Raw genomic sequence first — 26,669 nt, 5'->3', positions numbered from 1 at the left:
TATAAATGTCGCCTAACTTTAAGTGTAGTAGACAAGTTTACACAACTGCCCAATTTTGTATAATATCTCAATATTGTGCATCCGTAATCTTTTCATATAATTAGTGTTTTATTTTTTGTCAAACACGTAGTGAACCTGTCTGTCAGGTTCAAGTTTCATAAATAAAATTATATCAGATTAAAGCAATAGACTACAGTAATAACTAAATAACTTTTGTGCTGTGGTGAAAGTGACATTTGTCTGTAAGGAGCGTTGATCAAAAATCTTCTATAATAGAAACTAAAGTAATAATATACGATTGGTTGAAAAACTATATTTATCAATTACAACATATATACCGCACTTATCGCTGTGAAATGTAATTTTGATTGGTCAACAGACCTTGTGGTTTAGTCCAAATGACCAAAAACGATAGAACGCTTTGTCTTGGGTCTCTCGATACACATGCAGCATCCTGTTCGACAGTCGTAATCCAAAAACGTATGGTAATGTCACATACAAATTTGAAAAGTGATTTTGTCTCAAGTCACTATACCCTCAATCGTATAGAGAAGTTTATAGGACTATACGTACGTCATTACGGCTGTGTAAATATGTACTTACAATACATATCCCCAAGTACTGTAAGTTTCATACAAAATGGTAATGAGTTTGTTACGGCAGGTTAGTGCTTAATATGTTAGTACAGGCGTTTTTTCGATCTAAAAATATGGCTATTGTAAACACTGCCATTAGTTTAAGTGTTTAAATTTAATCACTATATTATATGCAATAATTGATAATAATAGATATTGTATTAAGCTTTGCGATTTGAGGCTTCCACAATTATAGTAAAATGGGTAGTTGCAATTTTTTAAGATTTTCATAAACCTTTCATAGTACAAGAGTTTCTCTTTTAAATATTTATTTATGCCGGGATATGATTAGGGATAGAAAATTTACAACTTATAAACTACGTTTATGAGTAATGGTTAGTTTTAATAGGTGATATTCGTGACTGGGTATGATTTACAAAGATGATGTCTATATACTTTTTACCAAAAGCCGGTAACGCACTTGCAAGAGTGTCCATGGGCGGCGGTATCAGTTGATCCTCCTGCCCGTTTGCATAAAGCATGCATAGCATAAAAAATGAAAATTATTACAGTTCATTAGTAATTATAACAATCAAATTTAAAGTATATACAATATTCATAACCTAAATAGTCATCATAAATACAATTACAAATTAATAAAAAGCTTATTAAATCAAATTTAAAAAGTTTGGTCCCTGTGGGAGTGTATCTTTAACGCTTGCAGTATTTTCTCGCTGTATTGCGATACTTATTCATTGAGCGAAGAAAGCCGGGGGTTACCTGTACTACATACCAGGTGCCAACTTTAATCTTGACCCTTGAACCCCACGGCCCAAGAGTCTCTCGGGTCTCACAAGGGACCAAAACAAACGAAGTTGGAGTAAAGACTTATTTTAGCCATTGAATATTATTATATAGCCTATTCGATCATACGCGGAACAACAGTTAATTGTTTCGTGCATTGTACGATACCAATACTTCCTCAATATAATGATTCTAGTATTTTCGACTTAAAAATCAGCGAACAATTGATTTATATCTGTCACATAAATCTTAATATGCCACACTCATCGTGCTCCGAGTTATAAATACTCCCTTAAACAAAGGTCCTCAAACAAACCTCCGAAATTTGTTTCCTCTTTATTTTCCACCAAAGAGGGCTTAATGAAACTGTTGTTTGAACTCTCGGTACTCCATGTGGCAGATTTCTACATTATCTTATCAGTCAAGATTTCGCGTAATTAAAATCTCAATTTCGCATTAAAAGCCACATTAATTTTAAGGGTGTGGTTTTGAAGCCACAAAAGTACTATATTTTTTTATAACTGTACATTCATGAAGTCTTGTTTTATATAATAGGAGGGCAAAGAAGCCTAAGGGACGCCCAAAAAAGGTAGTCATCGCACCCCAAGGACACTCATATTTAGTGGGTGCGTTGCCGGCCTTTGTCTCCACGCCAGTCACGGACATCAGCTAACTATGAAACTCTCGGGTTACTTTAAATTATTTACTAGTTAATTATATTTGTATAAAAACAAATTTAACCGGCAATAATGCATAAAGCTTTGCGAAAAACTTTACCAATAAATGAATTAATTATAAAAAATAAGTCAGTCAAATTGAACTTATTTAATCATCATTTTTATGACAGCGATTTCACAATTTGTTAGAAAAGGTGCCGACTGATTTATTTTTTATAAATAGGGGAAATCTATACGTAATAAGGTCAAATATTAAAGCTAACAAATGTTATATTTGCTAATCATGTAGCTAGTATATGTAGCCAAGTTAAGGCTATCGCAAACATAAAAGTGAGCTTTGTTATATAAAATTATTTCTGCAATCCATTGTTTTATTTTACCATTAAAATCCTGCATCGGAGAACTTAATACAAACTCCCCAATTGGGTGTTTATCTCAAGTCGTGAATAAATACCTTACTACTATAAGCTATTAGAAAGAAACGTCAAAATAAAATAATTATCCAAGTATGTCTTTGTCGTACTGTTGATTAGGCACGCCAATAAAAAGTATTTACGATATTTCCCTAAATAGGTTTCGAAAATTCATAAATAAATATATTTCTAAACATAAAATTTATTATAAATTATATGTTTACTTTTTTTTAAATTCGTTAAATGTTCGTATGTATAAGATTTTTAATGGGACAAAGGCAAACCAGCAAGCAGCAGTGCTGGGGGCTAGCGACTTTGTTACAGATCTTTCAACTACGAATGTTACGCTATTTTCTTAAATGCTCTCTAAATGCTACTATGACGTATCTATTTAAAAATAATTCTACAACTAGGTTTCAGAAAGAGCTAGCACGCCCCAGAAAGTGCCCTATAACGCCTTGTTATAGAACGCCAGGTGCCGAGGTGGAATTTTGCAATCTGCCTCGAAATCCGATAATGGAATTCAGCCGTAGGAGTCAGTAGATGAACTGTTGTAGGAACTACGAATTTAAATACAATAAAAAAAATAGAAACATTTAATATAATTTATTCAAAAAATTACACACGAATAATTTTAGTACCAGGCTCCCACTTATAACAAAAACCACTACGCACCTTTTGGACCAACGAATTAACAACAGATTTCTTGCTTAATGATTCTAAAGACGTATAATACACAACATTGGTTGACGGATCACCACTTATGGATGAAAGTTTAGTTTGCAATGTGTTCGTTTTAGAGTAATTACTGATTTCAGATGGTTGATAGGAAGTTTTGGGGTGAGCGTTAATAATTCCAGCGCAGCTGTGGAATTTCGTGAATTTCTCATTGGTACGGTGTTGGACATCAATGTGTACGCTTAATTGGCGCCTGAAGGAAAAGTGATCAAAATTAGGAATATTTATTGCGGGACACTGGCGAAGTGTGCCCAAAGTATTAGCGGTAATATAAGACACATTCTGATAGTACCGCCATGGTTGGTGAAAAACAACATAACATGAAAGATTACAAAAAACAACATAACATAAAGATAACTCTACATCGTAACTTCTGATTCACCTAAAGACGCTATACGGAGCGCAGTCTTGAAATCGCGCCTCTAAAATGGTCACAGCCCAAAACAATTCATACGTTTGTTACAAATAGCGACAAAGTTAGAATTGAAAATAGTAATCCGCCATAAAAACCTTTGACGGGTTATAATTTTCCGAAACTTTTTTCTGATTACCATAAATCCAATAAATTAATTAATTAATAGTTGCCACAAACTGTTGGTATCTTTAGGTTTTCTATGAGAATCTGGTTGTTTATTAAACGGCGTTAATTTGAATATGGAATGTAGATAATTCGTCTAACCTTAACTATAGGTATAAGTTTTTATCTTACCTCAAGAAAAAAACTGTATTAAGTTATCCACACTACAGTACCTGTTATCAAACAATTCTCCACACAGCTGACATCTTATTGCTGGTGTGGAAGTACACTGTGATATTTCAGTGTGATTCGATTCGTCAGCCAACGACGATTTTTCAGATTTCTTCTGCAGATTCAATGTTTCTGATTTACTGAGCTCCGAAACTGTAGTTGCAGGTATAGTTTGTAAATTCGACTCGGAGAATCGATTTTTCTTAAATTCATTTATAAGGTCGTCAGGGTTAGTGATTTTGTCGAAGAATGACACGATTTTCTTTAATTTATCCTCGGGTACTTGGATTTCGGGATCAGTTTGAGTCACACTGGCAATCTTTCTGGATTGCCTGAAATTAATTTAATATATAAGTACAAGTATTTAATGCGAAAAATAAACAAATCGATGATATTATTGCACTTTTGCATATCTATTCAAATATGATTATGAATATTGACCAAGAGGATTCAGTGTGCGTTTCTCATCACTAGCGCCCGAACCTAATAATTAATGCAAAATCTAAGATCAGACTTTGAGTCGATCGAACTCGTATCTGCATTCCAATAACCAAACCCTACGAAGACAATGCATCTTTGGCACACACTTTATCAATATTTGGATAAAAATATAAATCTCAGATAGTCAACAAGGGATTGAGATAGGTTATTGGTTTGGGCGTAAGGAGGAAGATTTAGCGTTTGTTTTTCTTTTGAAACTATTATGCATTCATTGTTTACAATTAAAATGTTAAATTTGTATTTCTACTTAACTAAGTTATTATATACTGTAAAAGCGGTATACAACACTTACCATCCACTGGAAACATCACTAGTATTAATTCTCGATATCCCTAGATGCTCGTTCTCATGCTGCAATTTATCACACTCGCTGGTGAAGCCTTCATGACAGTAGTGACAGACATATTGACGTTCAGGAAAGTGGCAGAGGTTTAAGTGGTCGTTGTAGTTTATTATTCCTTAAATCATAATTAATAATTAATAAGAAATGGATTTTTTGTAACTACCTTCAGGCTACAGATGGATAGGATAGGTAGTAAATAATTATTACCTGTAATGTTTGATATTCAAATCGTATCAATATTTCAGAGAAAAGCGTAAAATAAATTGTTTTTATACTAAAAAGAACTAATAATTATTAGTTATACAATTATAATTGTTTTCAACTTTTTTTCGAATCAAAGTTCAAAGTAAAGCAGCTGTTAGTAATAAAACCAATATCTGTAGACTGAACTTTGCCCCATTATTTAAAATTGCAATATGAACCAGGGTACGTAAGATTGCAGTGGAATTGTCTTCAAAATAGTTCTTATTAACCTACCATAACACATCATTTTACACCCAGTAATAGGACACTGGCGTGGTGTAGACTCCATCAAACAACTTCTCTGAACACTCTGAACATACGACAAAATAACTGGACTTTTCACATCGTTCAAAACCATTTCAGACCTTGCCTGCTTCGTTCGACGTCTTCTAAGCCTTATACCACGCCGGCGTCTATCATAACATATAATATCATTATCACTAGCATATCCCCTTTTTAATCTATCAGGATTTAACCCAAAAATTCGCTGCAAAAAGCACTGGAATCGCGTCGGTTTTCGCATTTCCCTGTACGGTACATTGACAACAGATTGCTTTATCTCGCTTTGAACTGAGACATTTTCTTTACAATCCTGGGTGAATCCGTCCTTTTTGAATGTGGACGGAACTACGGGCGCAGAACTGCCCGAATCGGTGTCGTCGTTTGACAGTTCAGCGGTACCAACTATGGCATCAGTTTTCGTACGCTTCGATCGCTTTTTGCGTCTTTTTTCGGGATATGGTTGCATGTAATTTTCTGGAAGAATTCCTATAACACTAGCATCGTAGATTTGGAAGAGCTTTTTCAAGCACTTGTATTTCGCTTTAAGGACTTCGTGCTTTTTCTTAGGCACCCATTTGACGTCATCTTCAACTTTTTCTTCGACGCACACTTCTTGCTTGTGCATGACCCGATATTTGTCGACGATCGAGCACAAGGTTTTCGTAATTACGTATATGAGAAAGGACAGATATACTTCGTAATTTAGAAACGGTATCATAACGGGTACGTCAGGCAGTTGTTTTTAATTTTACGCGAGATAATATTTATTTTAGAGTGCATAATGATACAACATTTTTTGCTTGCAATTTTCCAAAACTGAAATTTTGACAGAATTTCGCGTCAATTTATTTAGTTTTAAAGATATTTTAGAAATAGACTTTATGTCAACTTGTAGCGTATCGTAGATACGCACTAAAAATGTACATACTGTTTGGTGTAGTATTTTCTATACGATTTTGATATATGTGTCAATATAAATACAGGACACTAAGAAAAGAAGAAAACAGACGTCACTCAGAATAGACTTTTAAGACGAGTGAGCATGTATTTTTTTTCTATGAGCCTTTCTATAAGAATATAAATTAATTATGGTAGGGGAGCCCACGATGCTAAATGGGGATTTACTCGAGCGTCGTGGAGACCTATTGGGTTGCAAAGCTTAGATGATAAGAAGAAAAAATGTTATATGATATATACCTTTTCATCGGTGGGGAGAGCGGCTATAGATGTTTAAATATGTAAAAAAAAACTGTTGCATGGACATACTCGAGCGCGTCAGATATTGATAGCATCAATGTCCTACGTATTTTTAATAATGTACGTATGTTAATCTGATCATTTGCATGATGGGGGTGGTTGTACGTAAGGGTTAAAAATGAAAAAAAAAAAAATTTAATCGAGCGCGTCAGGTTTTCTAAGGGGGTGTTAAGTGCACCAAAAAAAAAGCTCTCATTCAATAATCTGACGATTTCGATCTGACGCAAAGTCGCAGCCATTATTATAATGTGCAAAAAAAAATCGCCATTTTGAAATACTCGAGCGCGTCAGATTAAGATATATATGGTTCAGATTTATATTCTAAACGTACTGTCTCATAATCTGACGATTACCTAGAGGGATTTGCCTGATCTGACAAAAAAAATATTAGAAAAACGGTTCACCCTAAAGGCTATGCCTGCAATTCCATTCCTGGGCGCTTAAAATTGTACTTATGAGCTCGCTGAGTTCAAAGAAATAATATTTCTATGCGTTTGAGTTCTCGCAGCTCGAAAGTCTGATAGAAGTTTCATAGAACACTATTTATGAAATTTTCAAACCCCAATAACTTTTGAATGGATCAAGCAATTTTCCCGCGGTTGACGGCGATCGACGCATTTTTTAAGCTCTAATTATTTAATTTCATCAAAAACGATAATCCGATATGAAATGTCGAAGTTATGTGATAGAAACACTTTTTTCGGTTTTCTTTCGTTCACGATATCTCTCGAACGAATCAACCGATTTTGACCAGTTTGGTGACGATCGACGTCGTTTTTTAAGCTTAAAGATGGATTAGTTTTTTGAAGTTGATGGATAAAGCCGTTAAAAAGTTATTGCAAAAAAACACTTTCAAAAAAACAAATTGTTATTTTTTTAGATTTTTCAAAATTTCTCAAAATCTATCGGTCCCCATCGGTTCAAATTCACATGAAATCTAATTTTGAGGGAAACGCGGAGAAGGAAATGTAGGCATCCCGCAGCTGCACGCGTTTATCGCACGAACTTTATCGACGAAATTTTGTTATTTCGGCTTGCGGAAATCGTCAGATTATATATTTTTCAATATTCTTGAATTATTTCATTCAAAATAAAAAAAAAATTAGCTACGCTCGAGAATGTCAAGATGACGTTTTTTTTTACAACTTTGCTGCCCTCCCCTCTCTTTACGTCACTCTCAAATTGTCAGATTAGTGGAATATACACTTTTTAGGATGTGATTAACTCACACTACCTTAATCTGACGCGCTCGAGAATGTCTGATGATCAATTTTTTTTTACTAATCTGATCCTGTATCCTTCACGGGCGGCCTTATATATGGGCCTCATATTTGGTGGAGGTACTTAACCGGGTACAAGGTATCCCCCTGTATATTAATCTGCCGCGCTTGAGTAAATCCCGAAATCCCCTCTTGGGCTCCCCTACTATTACCGTTGTTTGTGAAGAAATATATCAATTTAACAAAGATAAAAATGGGTTGTGATTTATAAATATAGAACATTCCCATAAACTCCAATAAAACAAAATAAAAGGCTAGTTTAATTATTATGCGTTATGGTTAAATAAAGTTTATATTTGTGTTTGTGATGACCAAGTCGAAAATGCAAACTCTAAGGCACTTCTTGTAGTTAAGAAACATTAAATTAAAAAAAATATATTTTGCCTTTAATTAATACCCTTTAGCTTCCTATTGCACAACTTATTGCAGTAGCAGTTCTACCCAGTCGATAGATGTTTTTTTACATACATTTTTCAGGACATTACATTTTACGGAACTGATAGACGTAGCCTATATACGCGTCTTAAATACGAAAACATTAAACTATAAAAATTATCTACTTGTAGATAAATCTAAATTATTCTCAAATACACAAAGAAATAAAATATCGGTTTAGCCGTTTCGGAGGAGTTGAATTACAAACAGACGCAAAGAACATTTAAATATATGTATATAAAGATTCGAATACATTGTTCGATTGAGTGTATATTTTGTTTAATTCAGAGCTACGGGATATTATTTACATACAAATATAGTATACTTACTGGTCACCATTTATTACAGAGATAATTAAACAGGTTCAATAAAAAAATTATTAGTCTTAAAAAAAACTTTATTATATTAAATATATTTACATGGCTTCTAATACAATTCGGAATGTGTCTTAATATGAATAAAAGTAACTGGCATCGTTATCCAAAAGATCCCTCCGGCATAAGAAGAGCTGAAAAATAAAATTGTTTTTTGTTTCATTATCGGATTAAAAACAACCCTTAATGTATGTGTAGTTCGGGTCATTAATTTACATAAGCCAAGTGAACGATCAGCCATCTGTGTCTGACACACGCCGTTTACTTTTTACGTCCGGATAATATATAATTACCTGCAACGGACGCGTTTAAGAAGCAAATACCACAACCAGCGAAAAACGCGCGCAGAGCCAACTGCAATAAAGAAATATATTAAAGTACAAATGTAAAAGAAATAACTTTGCTAACACACATACATATGTATATGGTAACAGTATGTAGTATATTTCATTGCGAGTGCGGAAAGACTCATTGCAAACAGTTCCCACAAATGTCTACAGGTTGTCGGAGAGTTTATTGCCAGTTCTTCTCTTTCGTTTTACGCCACTGATTTGAGTTCTGGCAGTAAATGTGAAATTAGAAGCATTTAAATACATTAAATTTCTTTATTTTGACGTTCATAAGTGTACATTATGTTACCTACATGAATATAGTATATTTCATTACAAGTGCGGAAAGCCTGTCATTGCAACGAGTTCCGACGAATGTCTACCCGAGCCGAGGCGCAGCCGAAGGTGAGGGTAGACAGTCGGGACAAGTTGCAATGACGGTTCCGCACGTGTACTGAACGACTATTTTTAATACAGTTGCGAAAAAATAAAGCAATTTAATTAAACTATTTGCTTTTTTTCTATTCTCTCTACAGAATAAATTCGTTGCACGTAGATATGTAGCGACTTATATGTTTCCGGTAAATTGTTCTCCGAAGCATTTTGTGCAATTATACTGAGTTCGGGTGGTATTCAATCAAATAAAATATCGTCGAAATTACTCATTTTGTGCAACAAATAACTCAACTCGAAAGAACATTTTTGGAAAATGGCGCCAACCGCAAAGAATATGAGCAAAGCTTGTTTTTTCTTTTCTTCACCCATTCTGGGTAGGCAAAGGGAACTTGGCCCATACAGCCAATTCTTCAGTAGACTATTTTTATTGAAAGAAAACCAAATCTAACTCATTGAATCCAATCATTAAATCTGATATTGAAACAAATAGTAGCTTCTTTTAAAAATATTTACATGAATCATAAAAGCTTCTGTGATTTTTTTTAGTAAAAACTTCATGGTTAGTTTTTTCTTTTTAATATTTTTTTTATTGATATAAAATAAACCTAACCTAACTTATTGAATAAAATTATTAGTAAACTTTTTAAAAATACGTATTTGCATATATTATAAAATTCTTTTTAATATTTTTTTAATTGATATGAAATGAAAAGAAAAGAAACCGAACTTATTGAATCCAATTATTATAATATTTAGAAATCATATATCATATAAACTTCTATGAATCTTTTTAATAAAACCTTCGTGGTTGGTTTTTTCTTTTTAATACACATTGTTTTGACAGTTGGCAAAGAAAACGCACGAGTGCGGGAATGGCAAAGAAAAAGCACGAGTGTGTAATAGCCCACTTTCCGAACGCTATACCTCCCTGCAATATGCCACTTTTTGAGCAACTGTATTAAAAAATTATTTATAACTTAATTTGATTTGACAGTCGGAACAAGTTGCAATGACGGTTCCGCGAGTGTACTGAACTACTTCTTTTTAATACAGTTACGAGAAAATTAAGCAATTATATTATAAAATAATGAAATATACAATAAACTCAACTTAATCATTGAAATAATAAATAAACCAGTGGCGCTACCACCTCTTTAGGTCTTGGCCTCAGATTTTTTAAATCTGTTTTATGATCAATTTTTAAATCTAATAGGCAAGTAGGTGATCAGCCTTCAGTGCTTGACACACGTCGTCGACTTTTTGGGTCTAAGACATGTCGGTTTCCTCACGATGTTTTCCTTCACCGTTCGAGCAAATGTTAAATGCTCACATAGAAAGAAAGTTCATTGATACATACATACACTTTCAAATGTTATCATCTTAGCTTTAATCATTGTAACCTTGTATGTATATGTGAGAGAAGAAATAAAGATAATAATAATTATTATTATTGATGCACAACTTAGGCATGAGAGTCGCACGCTGGAGCCACTAGGCCAACACTGTTCTAAAAACTAATCATTTACTTCTTATAAAAGAAAAGATGAAATTTTTTTTTGTTTTATGAATAAAATAAAGCATTTTACCGAAGACAGGGTCTCTCGCTGTTGAGGAGCGATGGCTGCTATAGCTCCGATCATGATTCCAGCTGATGAAGGATTGGTGAAGCCACATAACGCGTATGTGGCTATTAACTCCGATCGACCCTATATAACAAAAATACACCTCAAATAAATAATCATTTTTAAACAACAGCAGCTAAGCCGAGAGAAAATTCTAGAAATTACATTTTCCTTTCAAAATGTTATTCCATTTTACTTACAGACAATACATACACCTTAAATAAATAATCATTTTTAAACAACAGCAGCTAAGCCGAGAGAAAATTCTAGAAATTACATTTTCCTTTTAAAATGTGTTTACTTACAGACAAAAGTCCGTCTCTCTTCATCTCTCCCATGCGCTGATATGCCACGAATTCATTGACTACAGTCTTCAGACCAATAAGAGATCCAACCAATTCACACTCTTCCCATGGAACACCTGGTGAACAAATATTTGTTATATACAAGGTGTCCCAATAAAAAATTAAAAAAAATAAAAGTAAGTCGTGTATCATAAATGTGTTTATTTATTATTAAAGTACACATTTTGGAAATTTATTTCTTACAAATAAATGGTCTAAGCGTTTTTCAATGTAGTTTTTGCTGCGCACCACCACTTTGCGGAACCAAAGCCCACTGAAGTATTTCCAAACCAATTCGACTTAGGGTCCTTCAAGAAAAGCGCGTAAAAATTATTAAAACGCCGGCAACGCACTCGCGAGCCCTCTGGCATTGAGAGTGTCCATGGGCGGCGGTATCAGTTAACATCAGGTGAGCCTCCTGCCCATTTGCCCCCTGTTTCTACAGCACTGTCAAATACGTCATTCTTCACAGAGAAAAGATAATACTACACTACCACAAATTGGTTAATTCTGCACACACAAGAAAACAAACATATAACAGTAAGTAAAACTAATAATAAAGAGAAAAATCTCACCCATCATCCAGCACAGCGGTATGAACACCTTCCCCAAGATCCACTCGAGATTTAAGTCTGGATTGCCCAAAAGACCACCGCAGTATCCCAAAAGGCCATTGACAAACGCCACTGCTGCGACAAAAGCCACCAAGTTGGCTATGATGTTCAGAACCAGGGCTATCCCATTTGTGGCCCCACGAGTGGCCGCTGATAAAGCGGATTGGTCTTGTCTGAAACGTATACGTATGAATTATCACGCGCATGGTCAACAACATTTATATGACAATGTAAATAATCGTTTTACATCCAACGGGATCATTTATGTCATAGTCAAGTACACTTGCATGACCATGCCAACCATCAAGTTACAATTGCTCCGGTTTATTAGCATGGTCAAAAATACGTAAATGACAATGCAAATAATCGTATTACATTAAACTGTATCACTTATCTCCATAGGCATGTTCAATTATATATATATATATATATGTATATATATATAATATCATCTAATATATAAAATTCTTGTGTCACGGGGTTAGTAACCGAACTCCTCCGAAACTGCTCGACCGATTCTCATGAAATTTTGTGTGCGTATTGGGTAGGTCTGATAATCGAACAACATCTATTTTTCATCCCCCTAAATGTTAAGGGTGGTCCGGTCCACCCCTAAATTTTTTTTATTTATTTTTTAGACAAAATTTTTCGTTTTTATTTTTTTACGATACACCATAAATACATGCAACCCTAAATTTTCACCCCTCTACAATTATCTCTTATGTTTTTTTGTTAATTATAAACTTTAATTTTTTGGCACAAAAACATGGCAAAACAACGTTTGTCGGGTCAGCTAGTATAATATTTATTTATTTTATTTTTTATTTTCACATTAAGGTACAAAAACAGAAAACAGACTGACTACATACATAAAATTATTACATACTAAACAACATTTAAAAATCTGACTTCCAGTTATATCTGTACACAGCATTTACACTAAATATCAACTAAACAACATACACATATCAAACCGAATGACAAAAAAATAAAAAATAAAGGAAAAAATATATATATACATACACACACACATATGTATATACATATACATTAATCAATTAAATTAGTAATTAAGGTTACAAGTATTTACTATGAACTATCTTTTTAAATTTACAAATATTATTGTGAAAAATATCAACCTCAGCACACACAGCATTATAATATTTGCACATTCTTACGAGCGGAGCATTCTGGGAAACATTGTTATCAGTCATAGGTATAACAAATAATTCCTGGATGCGCACAGAACGCGTCGGCACCTTGATCTCCAGCCTCTCCAAAAGGCAGGTGTCAGATGAGCCATTTGCTATTTTATGCAAAGTGCATAGGTCGCTCACCCACCTCCTCCTTTCAAGACTAACCATTTGAAAGTGGGCAAGACGCTGGTCATATTGGTTTATTTTTCGCCTAAGACCATACTTATAGCACAATGCTCTGACAAACCGCCTTTGTATAGCCTCCAATCTATCTATATGAGTTTGGTATATCGGGGTCCATACCGCCGAACAATACTCAACTATGGTTCTCACGAGAGAGCTGTATAAGATAATCAAGGAGTCGGCTCGCCTGAATGGTTTAGCAGTTCTAAGGATAAACGATAGCATCCGGTTAGCTCTACTACATATATCATTGTAATGAGGTCTAAAAGACATAGCAGAGTCAAATAGCACTCCCAAGTCACGAATCACCTCAACTCTATCAACTAGAATACCCTTAACATTATATTTATACTGGATAGGGTTCCTACTTTTTGTAAACGTTATAACTCGGCACTTCTCAATATTCAGAACCATAAAGTTTTCATCGCACCAAGCAGAGATAGTATTAATATCCAATTGTAAGGTCTCACAATCTCTTTCATCGGATATACGTCTGAAGACTTTAATGTCATCTGCATATGCCAAACATTCACTGCTTATTTTGCTAAGCAAGTCATTCACAAATAACAAAAAGAGTAAAGGTAAAAGAGTAAAGTATAACAGTGTTGGCTTAGTGGCTTAAACGTGAAACTATGTAGGTTCGAGCCCCGACTGTGCACCAATGGAGTTTCTTTCTATGTGCGCATTTAACATTTACTCGAACCGACATGCCTTAGACCCAAAAAGTCGACGACGTGTGTCAGGCACTGGAGGCTGATCACCCACTCTCCTAATATATAATTAATTTATATATTTACCGCATTACGCAAAAGCTAAAAGTTTAAAGTCAGAGCCATACTTTTCCACACTCTGTATATTATCGACCCTGGTAAGGGATCTTCGAGTCTCCGGCATCAGCAGCTTGGAGTAGCAGATGGCAGCCGGAGCCGACATCACGCTGGCTGTCACCAAGTGAGCTGGCTCTGCCCCGAACCCTATGTACGCTGCCAGGATTGTACCTGAAAATTATTGTATGTATAATATTTTTAATATATTAATAGGCTCTTGTTTTTTTATAGCAAAATATCTGTGGTGCTAATTTTTTTTAGGAGATTATCCGAACTGATGATCAACCACGTTCCCAACTCCCAATTTTTAAAATCATTATTAAAAGCAAATTTAAAAAAAAACATAAGATGAAATAAACATATATGTATAATTACAGTGTTACTAGTCTTTAAAATATAAAATTACCTAAATGTTTCGCTTGATTATAGAATATAATTATTACAAAAAAAATTAAATTATTATTAATTATATGAATAAACATAATAATTGGCCAACCATATAATAAACCGCGTCATAAACCAATATTTTTATGTAATTATGATTTATTTTAAAATGTATGTTATTATTTGTATAAGAAGATCAATTGAAATATAAATACACACAATATTTAATATACTTACTAACCGGAAACCGTTGCAAAACCGGATGACAGTATGACGTGCAATTCTGAAGGCGTGAGAAGAGCCAAATAAGGTTTCACCAGAAGAACTGATTCAGACTGAAAAAAAATATTTATTTATTTATTTTTTATTTTATTTAAGTAATATAATTGAGATTTTTTTGCGAAATTGGAACGAAACGAAAAACTCAACGGCAAAACTGAATTTCATAAAATAAATAGATCCAAATCAAAATATTTTGTATCTAAATGCTATGTTATTCTTAATTTTTTTTTAAAATAAATATTACCATGCCAAGAAATATATTCCCAACACAGATGACGCTCTCGCAAACAGTTGTATTGGTGGCGCCTCGTAACAAGTGGCCAAGCTTCAAACAAAACCACTGCAAGGCTCCCCAGAAGAATAGCACTTCCACTAGCATACTGAAGAAGAATATTACTGGTAGGGTCTGCAAACAAATACAAAAAACTGAAAATGTAAATACAGAAATTCTACCATTTTGTATAATGAAATAGATCTGATGTTCGCCAGGAGATTCGCGAATGCGTTGCCGACATTTTATAGTATTTTTAATTAGCATGCTAATTAATGTTAAAAAACCTTACTGAAAGTTTCGGCTTTTTTATGTCAGAAGTAAACGGGCAGGAGGCTCATATTATGGTAAGTGGCCAGAAGGCTCGCAAGTCCGTTGTCGACTTTTTTTGGCTAAAAGTAGATAGAACCAGAGACATGATTAAAGGCCACCTACCTCTAATAGAGGAATAAATAATAGAATTTTTTTTTAATTCTTCTTAACTATACTTACACTAAATGCAAACACTCCTTCAGTTCTCACGAGAAGATCTCCAAAAACAAAGGCAGCACCGTCCACTCCATATGTCAGGAAAGTGGCAACCTATAAAAAGGCCCATAGACAAAATTACTCTATCGCTGATGCAATATTAATCTACAAAGAATTGGCCTAACGGTTGAGGTAAACCCAAATGTGCGTTCAAAACCCGGTTGTACATCAAACAATTGGTATGTTCATTTTTTTTCTGTTTTTTATATTAAATTAGGTTATAAATAATCTTAATACCCTACATAGGATATTAGGAACAGAAGCGAATTTGCCTATTAAAAAATATAAATTTATTATTTTTAATAAAAAGCATACTTAAAGCATAACTTTTAACCTGCGATATATGTTTCTGTTTCAAAATATATTTTTTATTCGGTAGGATTAGAATTCTGTGCCTGACATAAGCCATCATTTTGGGTCTAGCATGCCGGTTTCTTCAAGATGTTTTCTTTAGCGTACGAGCGAGTGTTAATGTGCACATATAAAGTGCATTCGTGCACAGGGGTTCGAACCCAGGACCTCAAGGATAAGAGTCGCACAATTTAGACACCAGGCCACAATTGTTAATTGAAATATTTTTATTTTGAAAGATCTGTGTATTTTATTCTGATAGTGATCTGTGTAGCTTATTACAAATCATTTAATACCCTCGTTTTATAAATTGTTTTAAAAATATGTATAATAAATACCTTATCTGAAAAACATTGTAATGCCATTCTTCCAGTATCCCATCTTATAAAGATGACACCAAATACAAATTGTATTAACAATCCCACTGACACTGTGCGAAAATTCACCCTCCCCGGATGAGCCGAAAACACAAATCCTGTAAAAGCATTTATCGAATGTAAAATCTATGCTATAGGTTCTAATTTTTTTTAATTCTTTAGGCGCATGTGGGTAATTTTTTTACGGATAAAATGTCACGAAGATGTGCAGCGTTTTTGTCGAAGAAAAGGGAGAAAGCGATTGTGATCGAATGAGAGAGTGAGATAGGGAGATTTTAAGAATTTCTTGTAGGACACTAAGTCGAATTGGGAGTTGGAATATTTTTTTTGTTTTATTTGTCTACTAATTACAAAAAAAACAAAAGAATAAAATAAGATCGCAAGTTAGTTTAGTTTTATTTAGTTTTCTACAAAATACAATTACATATATATTTTTTATTTTTTTATGCTTAGAACGCGAGTTTCTTTCATGAAATGTTATATAGAAATTAAACATGTATGACAGAAGCATAGCAAAATGTACGTAAAACAGAGGCAACGTATACTATTGAAAAACAATTCGTTATAATAAGTGCGTATATTACGAATCCTTACAACATACCGAAATAGATTAGAAAAATGTTATGCAGTGCACCTTTTTTTAGCCTACATATAAAAATGAGGACTTATTAAAACCGCCAACTTACCCACAAATAATAAGAAAGCAATTGCTATTAGCGGAGTCAGTCTGTCAGTGGCGCCTCTAGTGTCGAAATAGAGAAACACTGAAACCGCTGCCAGTACTACTGCTGCAGCGAGCCAGGGAAACCAGCTGAAATATAAACGTATGAGAAAGTGTTTTACAACATTTTTCATTTCCCCATACGAATAATACTTCATGTTCCGCATTCTTAATTTTAACCCAAGTATTACTATAACTATACTATAATACTATTTAAACCAAAACGAACTAAAATAGATAAATACATATTTATTTATTTATTTTATGGAGTGCTTACAAACAAAAAAATCATTACCGACTTTTTTACCTTTAGTTAAGTTACATATAAATGATTTAGTTAATTATTAGAAGAATAAACAAAACGTAAACAATCATCATATTTATTAAGTGTATTTTAGCATTCTCGTTCCCGATAATGTCCAATAACATAAGTGTCATTTAAATTTGTGAACCCTTAGACAAGCCAAGTTAGTTTTTATTAGCGTCGCAACCCCTAACCCTAACTTTATGGTAGTTATAAGCTCATATTTCGTATCGTATTCGTATCAGTACAATCTAATTAATTGTACTGATAAAATACATTCGCTTCCTTACGATATTTTTCACTGTACACTGTACAAAGATGAGTTTTTAACTAAGACCTTAGTAATGAGAGTCACAGATGTATGCCAACATAACCAAAATAAACTATTTTTATTAAATGCATTACTTACACCTTTTTCAGAAGCGGTTCCATCGACGACTCTATCCTTCTCCATATTGTCTCTTCGAACCATTTACCAAAGAATCTCTTGACTATTTGAAAATATATTACAAAGAAGTATATTATACTAAGTAATGCTATTAGACTCCCAAACCCGTGACAGAGTTCCAATGGTTGTTTATCTGTTAATAAAAATGCTAATATATATTAGAAGTACTTACTCCGCAACCTAGAGCAAATTAAATAGAATAAACACTAAAAATAAAGTAAGTAAAGTCACGTGACTCAGTCGTAAATACCAAGCTATGTAATGTTATATTAGTTAAGTTATATTTGAGTAAATAATTAAAAGCGTAAACAGATTTAAGGCGCACCACCACTATTTGCTGTCAATTGAGGTACAATTTCTTACTGCTTTCAGTTAACTGTAAAGGCGCCATCAAGTCTGATTTAAATGTAACAATTACAATTATTGATATGGCAAAGTTTGTGTTCATTAGCTACTTTTATTCTACCCCGATGATTTGTTATGTTATTTTATATAGTACTGCACTCAAGTGAACAATATACATTTATCTATAAGTAGTGTATAGATCGAGAAAATAGATACCAAAGTCGATAAAATACTCACTAATATTAAGCCAATAATATAAACAGCCGAAGAAGAAGCCGATTACCAAGCCATTGATGAGGAAAATAAATATGATTTTCATCGCTGAGCTATTTTTCTTGACGAAGTCTTCAGTACTGGTGCTCATCTTTAGCATAGTTTGCTCAAACCAGCCGTTTGGTTCGTAATCTAAAAGTTCATGGACTACCTATAAAACATGAAAAACAATGTTTAAAACTTTTACAAGTTACCTAAATATATATAAAATAGATAGATATAGGCAAGGTAATTAATTCCTATTTCTCTGTCTTATAAACATAAATTTTGTTGCGTCTGACTAACTTCTGATTATACCATACCTGCCCATTTGTGTTTCCATTTTTCTTTTGGATATCTGATAACTCTAGAGAAACTTCACTCTTCTGAAAAATAAAGAGGTGTATTATTAGTTTAATTCAACCAAGTCGGGAAGCTTAAACTTAAATAATATTTCATATACTTTAAATTATCGCAAATTTTAGACTTGCCGAAAAAGCATTTCACTAATAATAAGCTACATACTTTACTTATTACATTTATGCACTAATAAACAAAGGATTACACACACTAGAATTTGAGTAAACAATCCAGGTGACATCATAATAAATATTTTAATATCAAAATCATAAACAAATTAAATTTTACTTTGTTTTAAGAGTCCTTATAAACTTTTATCGGCAGTAAAAAATCAATAAAGATTACAAATTTACGTAACTTTTAAATTTCTACTGACGTAGAATTAAAATGAACGACATTCCTATAAATACCAACTTTAGTAAACGAGTAATTACTGTTGAAAATTGTTAAATACCCAATTATATAATTACGATTTTGCTTTAAACGATGCTCGTTATCTTTAATGAGTGATATTTAACAAAGTAAGTATTATAAGAAAATTTTGTACGAATTCTTAGAGATTTCGCTCATTTCGAAAGAATCGTCAATGATTGAGGAGTATAATCAAAGGTCCAATCCAAAGACTTTTTATTAGGTTATACCAAAAGCTTCGTGTTTCCCAAGAGGGGCAATTTGGTTGTGAAGGGAGAAAATTAATTCAAATTATTTGGAATTAAAAATTGTAATTAAAATTCAATTTATAAAGTCTCAGTACTATGTATTATTTAATATATTATACAGTTGACATGTTTAACAAACAATGTAAGTGACAATTTGGCTAATCAATGTTTACTGACTGTTCGTAAAAGAGGTTATACAATTATGCAATCTGTAAACGTCAGATTCTTAGTCCAATAAAGTGAAGGCAAATAAACAATGATAATATTAATAACGAAAAAGCGTTCCTTTGAAACTCACTTGATCAATAATCCAGAGACTATAGAACTGTTTTACTATGAAATTGATTTCCAGAGAGACTGTTTCGTTTGGATTCTAAATGGAGAATGTAAGACGTATGATGGAATGATTGTATAAATTCAAGAAACATAACATAAACAACACAAATATTATTTTTAAAATACAAGTTATAATTAGTGTTTAAATCGCTTCACATATGAGAAATTTTAAATGAAACACTAAAATAAACAGATACCAATAATTGATATAATACCAACATATGAAAATAATTTGAAAATTAATTGGTCAGCAATCTTTAGTTTCAGCAGATTTGGTCCAACACGGGGTCTGCTGCAAATCTGTTTTGTTGCCATCAAATCGAAAACATCGTCTTACATTCACACCAACTTGGCCTTATTATTAGATTTAAGATTCTATTCCCCAACAAATTTACGTCAGTGTTAATAATTTTACATTATAAAAAGGTTTCATATATTTTTCCGTTTTCATCCGCTTATCCTCTATGTATTAACAATTCTTCGTAATTTAAGAACATGTCTAGAGTTTCGCAAGAACAAGAAAGTCAAAGACACGATTTCGCCGTTTCTTACTGATGCTTCTTTTAGACGTTGACCAAAAAAAAATCTCGTCAGAAATCTAATCGTCAAATCGTACGTTTGAGCAAATAGCGCGTGCGTTCAAACGATAAATGCACAATATTCATGAAGTCTAGATATTCCATTATTTTCATATTTGTTTAACATAGCAGTAGTCATGATAAGCATTGTTTGTACGTGATGTTTTCAGTTGGTTAACACGTTTTATGACTCATGAGAAACAACTCGCTACTGTAGTAATGTTTAGAAAATTTTAATACAATTGTAATATTTTATGACATCAGCGCTAAGAGGTATCAAGAAATTGCATACAAGATATTACAGATTCTGTGTCTTCTTATTTTTCTTTGTGTAGGTAGTATAATATAGAAGGAATAAATATATTCATTATACAATTATTTATAACCTACACATTTTTTTGTTGAAAGAGAAAAGTTACTAGTCAGACCGCCAAGGAAAAACTAATACAGAATATACATACACACATTGTATTGTAAAAAATAACTACATTGAAAAAATAAACACATTCATTATACATACTCACGACTAGGACTCTGATCCGTACAAAATTTTGAAAATACCATACCTAGTTATGACGAGCCAAGTAAATTCGTTAAAACATTCAAAATTACTTAACTAGTTTCTCTGCCTAGGAATCTATACAATGTAAAGATTAATTCCACATAACTACAAAATTTTCACTTTAGTTAGTACATTGTTTGTATACTTACAACGCTTCTCTTGCGCGTCTCCGTTGAGGATTCCTCCATTTTGCCTTTCTCAAGTTAGTGTCGTAAAATCGAAAAAGATTCAGTTTTACTTCGTCTTTCCATCTGAAACATACAAAATTTGTGGTACTTAAAGATTTTTAATTAAAATACAATGTTGTGTATTTTTTCAACTCGATCCCAACATTGTGCTACGGGTATTGAGACAACTATGACTAAATTGCAAACGTCGGGACTAGTATCGCTATCGCTATTGGCACAAAAACAAAGCTAAAGCTCATGTGAAAGCTGAGTTTAAAAGCTTTCGTATGATGTTTGAATTCTATATTTCTTATTACAAAAATGTATTCTTATTTACATGAGAAACTTAATATACATATATACGAACGAAATACACGTCGCCATCAGCCGTCCTAATTAAGTCTACTAGGCTAATTCTGATATGTATCTTTAATGCCCTTTTGAATTGGTTAAACGCGCTAATATTACGAATTTTAGACGGTTTCAATAATTGCACACCCTTAAATTTAATATGTAGACTTCTTCAAATAATTTGTACGCGGCTTTTTCAAGAAAAGCAAACTCGCTCGACGAGTATTGCGTGTAGTGGTGTGTTTTTTTTTAATGATAGGCTTGTATGGAGAGCCATTTAATTTTTTTTAAATTAAGAAACAGGTGCTATAATCATATAGTGGTTTAATCGTCAAAATTTTGGTTTCTTAATAGATTTTAATAGTCAGTGTAAAGAAATTGTATCTAAATAGTGTTTTTATTAATTTATTTTGTAGTGCTTGTATGCTAGAAATTTAGTTTTCGCATTCTGTGTCCCATATTTCTATTAGGTATATGAATATGGCTTGAATATGGCAAGTATTCATTGCCTGATTATGATTCGATTGCTTTAAGGAAACCTGATGGTATGAGCATATCAATGAAATAAAACGAATTCGTTCGTTTTGTTACAGTATTTTTTTAATATTTTACACTAAAATATGACACAATATTAGAATTCGAAGCCTACTTCCGCATATTGATTGGACACTTAACTATTTACTCATATCATTAAAAATCATGTTAGTCTTGCAGATATATATTTTCTTGGCACGTGTCCTTCTCTTTAGCGATAGCCCGATAAAAAATATCAAAATAATCCACCGATACGAAAATCCTTATCGAATCATGTTAATATTTACAAGCCGTGTCGTGGTTTTGTTTCAAATTAACTGTGAAATTTTTGTTTTATATGTAACGTTTAAGATGCATTTGAATGCTTATTCAAAAGTACAAAGTATTGTGATAATCAGCGATGTATGAAACTCGCATTGTTAAATAATTAAACATGTGTCATAAATACATAATAAATATTACATTATTTCATTAAAATAATTTTCATTTGTAACAGAACTTATAGCTGCACTTATTACACAGATTTTAAATTTTAGATTTTACATATTATTTATACAATTTATTTACCATAATGCCATGCATTTAATATTATAATTAATTATATATTATTAATTATATTATAATTAAATAATATTATAATAGCTTAAATTTGAGCATAGAGAATGTGCTTTTCGTTAAAATATAGCCATTCAAACGTAAAAAAGCTATAGAGCTTGCGGTAGCATATGATTTTTTATATCTTTCTCTTAGAGTGAGTTTTAAAGCGTCAACGCGACCCTAAAATCAGAGGCGATATCGGGACAATCGTGATGGTGGCGTATATAGACGCTTTTATAAACGACACATACCCTTAGTAGTAGTAGTTTATACTTTCTGTCGGAACCACACACGCGCATAAGAGTGAAGGTAATCAACTAATATCGTTGCTTCATGACACAGAATGAAGTTAACTATGAATTATATCATTCATGATCATGATCAATGATCATTGACAAAATGTAGGTCCCAATCTAGGCTAACAGAGATAGAGACGTTAGGTCACGGATATATAGCACCGTGTTCGCAAGTATAAAGCTTGTTTTTATTAGACTACGTGCATTCAAGTGCTCAATTCCACTAAAATCTTTACAACCTTATTTATCTTTTTTGGCGAATACTATAGCTAATACGATTCAAAGTTTCTTCGGAGCTTTGCGTCCTGGTAGTAGAAATCCATAAGGACAGATTTCATGTTTTCAGTAATATATTAATTTAACACCATATCTCTCTAGCATTCGCAGGTCGCCCTAGACAGATTCATATAATCTACGTATATTATTAATATATGATAAAATGTACTCAATACAGTAGGAATTTCGATTAACGATAGTAGATACATTAATGTTATACATAATCTGTTAATTTATCTATATATAATATAAATTAAAATAATGGTTCTCTTGGCATAAAGAAACTGACGGTTTCATTGCTTTTGTAAGTAAATCAAAATCGAAAAATTTTCACCATATTTTTACGTACGCAGCCGTAGTGGTTTTGAGCATCGCACTTAAGTTGATAGTTTTATATGGATTACATCGAGCAATCTAACTTCAAATAATAACTCAGATATAATAGCGGGCCACGGTACGAATGCATAGATAAAAATTTCTAAACATTTACGAAATGAAAAAAGAAACGTTATACAACGCAGGAATTATGTAATAAGAAATCAACGTGATAACGAGCTTGATAATATATTATTTTATTAGGAAAGTAGCTAAACTATTGTTACTCAACCATCATATTAATTATTTAAACATTAAAGGCAAAAACAACATATTCTTATAATAACTGTACGAAATTACAAATTCCTTGGTTTGAATTTTACGAACGGCTTGGTATTTGGTAAGGCTTGAGGAAAACTCAGAAATAATCAAGACAGGAAAAAAACTCGAATATAAAAATTTTAATATTTCATGTAACAGTATCTATTTTATTAAAAATAGTAATATAATAAAAAAACTATAAATTTGGCTTCTGCTAAATCACATTACCACACTGAAATTCTCTACAAACGCCTATATAGGCATATAGGCGTTTGTAATAACGAACTTCAAGAAAATTAATAAGGAAAACGTTTTTGATTAAGTAATAATTTTACGATCTAAGTTCTATATCAATTTTTATTATTTAAGGTTAAAATAGATTAACATTTTATCATTTATGAGACGAGATTTCGAATAGATAAATACGCATTTTTTATATACATTGCTATGTATGGAGATAGGGAACTAAAAACCTAAATATAACCAAATTATATATATACTTGCATAATGATATTTGTGATTTACTTTTTAAATAGATAAATATTTTTACTGAACGCCGTTTGTGCACAGAACATCCTATGAAAATCCCTTCATAAATATAATTAATTAAATTAAAAATCTTACCAGGCTTCAACAACTTTCTTTTAAACAATCCTTTATATACTTTCATTTAGAAAGTCCTCACTAAATGTGTAAAATACGATCACTAGTTAGTGAATAATACTATACACTTACAATTTGCTTTAAAATCCAACAAGAAAAATATTTCATAATTATAATTTTATAGGCCGAAACGTAATTTACGCAACAGACGTCTTTCCTCGACCGTTGTCAAAGTAAACTGCAGATGTATGAAAATTACATTATATTAGTACTGTCTTGATATTTAGTTGAATCTTTCAGATAAAATATAGTAATGATAAGACAATTTAGATTAACATTAGAGGTTGTGTTTCTAGATTATCCAATATTTATTTTTGTTAAACCATATTTTATTTTCGAATAACAAAACTGCCGCGTTTACAGCCGACTTCAAAATATACGGTTATTAGTTTGACCTAAAATGTGACATTATTGGAATACCTCTATATATATAAAATTCTCATGTCACAATATTAATTTTAAAAAAATCAAAATAAAAAATCATTTATTCATTAGTTTACATAATGTACACTTATGAACGTCAAAAAAAGAAATATACATTCAATGATTCTAATTTTACATTTACTTCCAGTTCTTAAATCAACTATACGACTAACTCTCAAAAAAACTATATACGACTCATAATTGAGCCTCCGAAATGATGTACGCAGGTCAATCAGAACTCCAGCATCAACGAACGCGAAGCGCGGACTGCAGAAAGTGCAAAATGCTTCTGCCAGCAGTTAACCCGCTTCCAACCGACTTCCAAACGTAACAGAACTAATCTCAAAACAATGATAAGAGCAAATACGGATCATTCTCTCCTTGATAAATATCTTTTGTTCTAAGTGCGCGACCTCAATGCACAGAAGACTTCAGTTATTCTGGCAGGATCTAGCCTGGCTTAGTCAGCCAGGACTCCACGCAAAACACACCTAGTAACAGTCTTAGTGAAGACAAAGTTTCACCAACCTAATCTAACCTAGGCTCGTAATTGTATGTTTGTCCTCATATTCCACGGCTTCATAGTCGAGACAAACATGACTCCATCAAATTCTACGTTTGTAACACACAGGTGGCTCAAAGTTATATCGAGGTAATATATGTAATTAAAATATTAAATCATAAAAACAAAAATATTTTGAAAGCGCTATAAAATAATACAACCTCAACGAATTCCACAGCGCAATGTGCACAAATTAAACGTACTGAACACCTGCGATGGCTCGACGCTCAAGAGTCAACATAGTGAACTAAGGTCACAAGAGCTTGTATACAATACTGTTAATGTAAATAATGTATGGAAACCCACAGAGTATAATAGTGTTTACTTTTAATAGTATTCACTAATACAAATAGTAAATAATTGAAACAATACTTAAAGTTAATTGTTTTCACTTCTCTTTACTTTTAAGTAAACACAAAAAAAATGTATTTGCACAAAACCATGTACAAATTGATCAGTTGCGTAATCTAACATTGTAAAGATGTTTGAGATTTATATATTTTAGATGAGAAAATAATAACTTTGGTCCATTACTGTTTATAGTTTAGACCAAAACTTGTGATACAATATTGAATTTCACAGTTCTTTGTTTTTTTTAAATACTGTAGTATTTCATTTAACAATATAGACCATCAGTTTTCTGCTTCTAAATATAACAACACTAGTTCACCTTCATAGTTTACCTACAGAAACTTATTGAGCTGTGAAGGCACTTAACCATGCGTTAAGAAAATACATTACAAGTTAATTTTTTTTATTAATTTCCAAAGCTATTAATGGTGAAAATGATATACATGAAACAATTACTTACCATTTGTTCCAGTAGTATAAAGGCTGCATATGCAAAGCACTAAAAATCTGTCTTGTAATTCTTAAGTGTACTTTGGGTAAATAAGCACCTACCAGCCTATATTAATAAAAGTTTAAAGCTTCATTTCTTAAACTTTCCATTACTTTTTTACATTTTGATACTCTGAAATATAGGTATTAATTGTAATTCTTAATTTTAGTTATAATTTGTACCAAAGCTAATTGCCATTGATGAACAAAAATATTCAACTTTGTTTATTAGTTATCTAATAAAAATTATATGCTGTAGTGTATTTTAACAGAAACAGTTCTTACTACTCCAAATTGTATTTGAAAGGTTTTTATTCTTTTTAAATATGCTAAAGTAATGACTATTAAACATTCTGCATATTAGTAAGACTCACATTTGAATTAT

At 32.3% G+C, this 26,669-nt stretch overlaps 2 protein-coding genes across 4 annotated transcripts; both read right to left on the bottom strand.

Annotated features, from left to right (window-relative positions):
* Nucleotides 1-3,060: 3,060 nt before the first annotated feature.
* On the bottom strand, nt 3,061-6,145 carry LOC111004153. The gene is made up of 4 exons (XM_022275030.2): nt 5,277-6,145; nt 4,749-4,914; nt 3,958-4,287; nt 3,061-3,400 (listed from the first exon to the last, which is right to left on the bottom strand). The coding sequence occupies exons 1-4, from the start codon at nt 6,040-6,042 to the stop codon at nt 3,088-3,090; spliced, it is 1,575 nt and encodes a 524-aa protein (XP_022130722.2). The 5' UTR covers nt 6,043-6,145; the 3' UTR covers nt 3,061-3,087.
* Nucleotides 6,146-8,675: 2,530 nt separating this feature from the next.
* Nucleotides 8,676-26,390, bottom strand: LOC110999821 (uncharacterized transporter YutK). 3 transcript variants are annotated; one of them, XM_045628865.1, is made up of 16 exons: nt 26,256-26,390; nt 21,089-21,190; nt 18,768-18,830; nt 18,430-18,616; nt 17,809-17,980; nt 17,061-17,185; nt 16,336-16,472; nt 15,611-15,700; nt 15,092-15,253; nt 14,807-14,900; nt 14,193-14,352; nt 11,937-12,148; nt 11,323-11,438; nt 10,982-11,101; nt 8,964-9,024; nt 8,676-8,804 (listed from the first exon to the last, which is right to left on the bottom strand). In XM_045628865.1, exons 2-16 carry the CDS (start codon nt 21,125-21,127, stop codon nt 8,773-8,775), a joined length of 1,770 nt encoding a protein of 589 aa, XP_045484821.1. In that variant the 5' UTR covers nt 21,128-21,190; nt 26,256-26,390; the 3' UTR covers nt 8,676-8,772. The 3 variants fall into 3 exon arrangements, with proteins under 3 accessions (XP_045484821.1, XP_045484820.1, XP_045484819.1); XM_045628864.1 differs by lacking the exon at nt 26,256-26,390 and adding an exon at nt 24,532-24,670; XM_045628863.1 differs by lacking the exon at nt 26,256-26,390 and adding an exon at nt 24,421-24,653.
* Nucleotides 26,391-26,669: the final 279 nt, after the last annotated feature.

Source organism: Pieris rapae, chromosome 7, assembly GCF_905147795.1.
Source record: "Pieris rapae chromosome 7, ilPieRapa1.1, whole genome shotgun sequence".
Taxonomy (NCBI): Eukaryota; Metazoa; Arthropoda; class Insecta; order Lepidoptera; family Pieridae; genus Pieris; species Pieris rapae.
Note: the sequence above shows the minus strand (reverse complement) of the source record. Positions and strands in the feature narration are given on the sequence as shown.

Excerpts from the sequence above, each read along its gene's own strand:
- LOC110999821 (XM_045628865.1), bottom strand. The coding sequence starts at position 21,127 with ATGGAGGAATCCTCAACGGAGACGCGCAAGAGAAGCGTT. Across the intron at positions 14,901-15,091 it reads GGAATATATTTCTTGGCATG|TCTGAATCAGTTCTTCTGGT; the intron begins GTAATATTTATT and ends ATTTTTTTTCAG. Across the intron at positions 8,805-8,963 it reads CTTAAACGCGTCCGTTGCAG|CTCTTCTTATGCCGGAGGGA; the intron begins GTAATTATATAT and ends TTTATTTTTCAG.
- LOC111004153 (XM_022275030.2), bottom strand. The coding sequence starts at position 6,042 with ATGATACCGTTTCTAAATTACGAAGTATATCTGTCCTTTCTCATATAC. Across the intron at positions 4,288-4,748 it reads AGTGATGTTTCCAGTGGATG|GCAATCCAGAAAGATTGCCA; the intron begins GTAAGTGTTGTA and ends AATTAATTTCAG. Across the intron at positions 3,401-3,957 it reads GGAGAATTGTTTGATAACAG|GCGCCAATTAAGCGTACACA; the intron begins GTACTGTAGTGT and ends CTTTTCCTTCAG.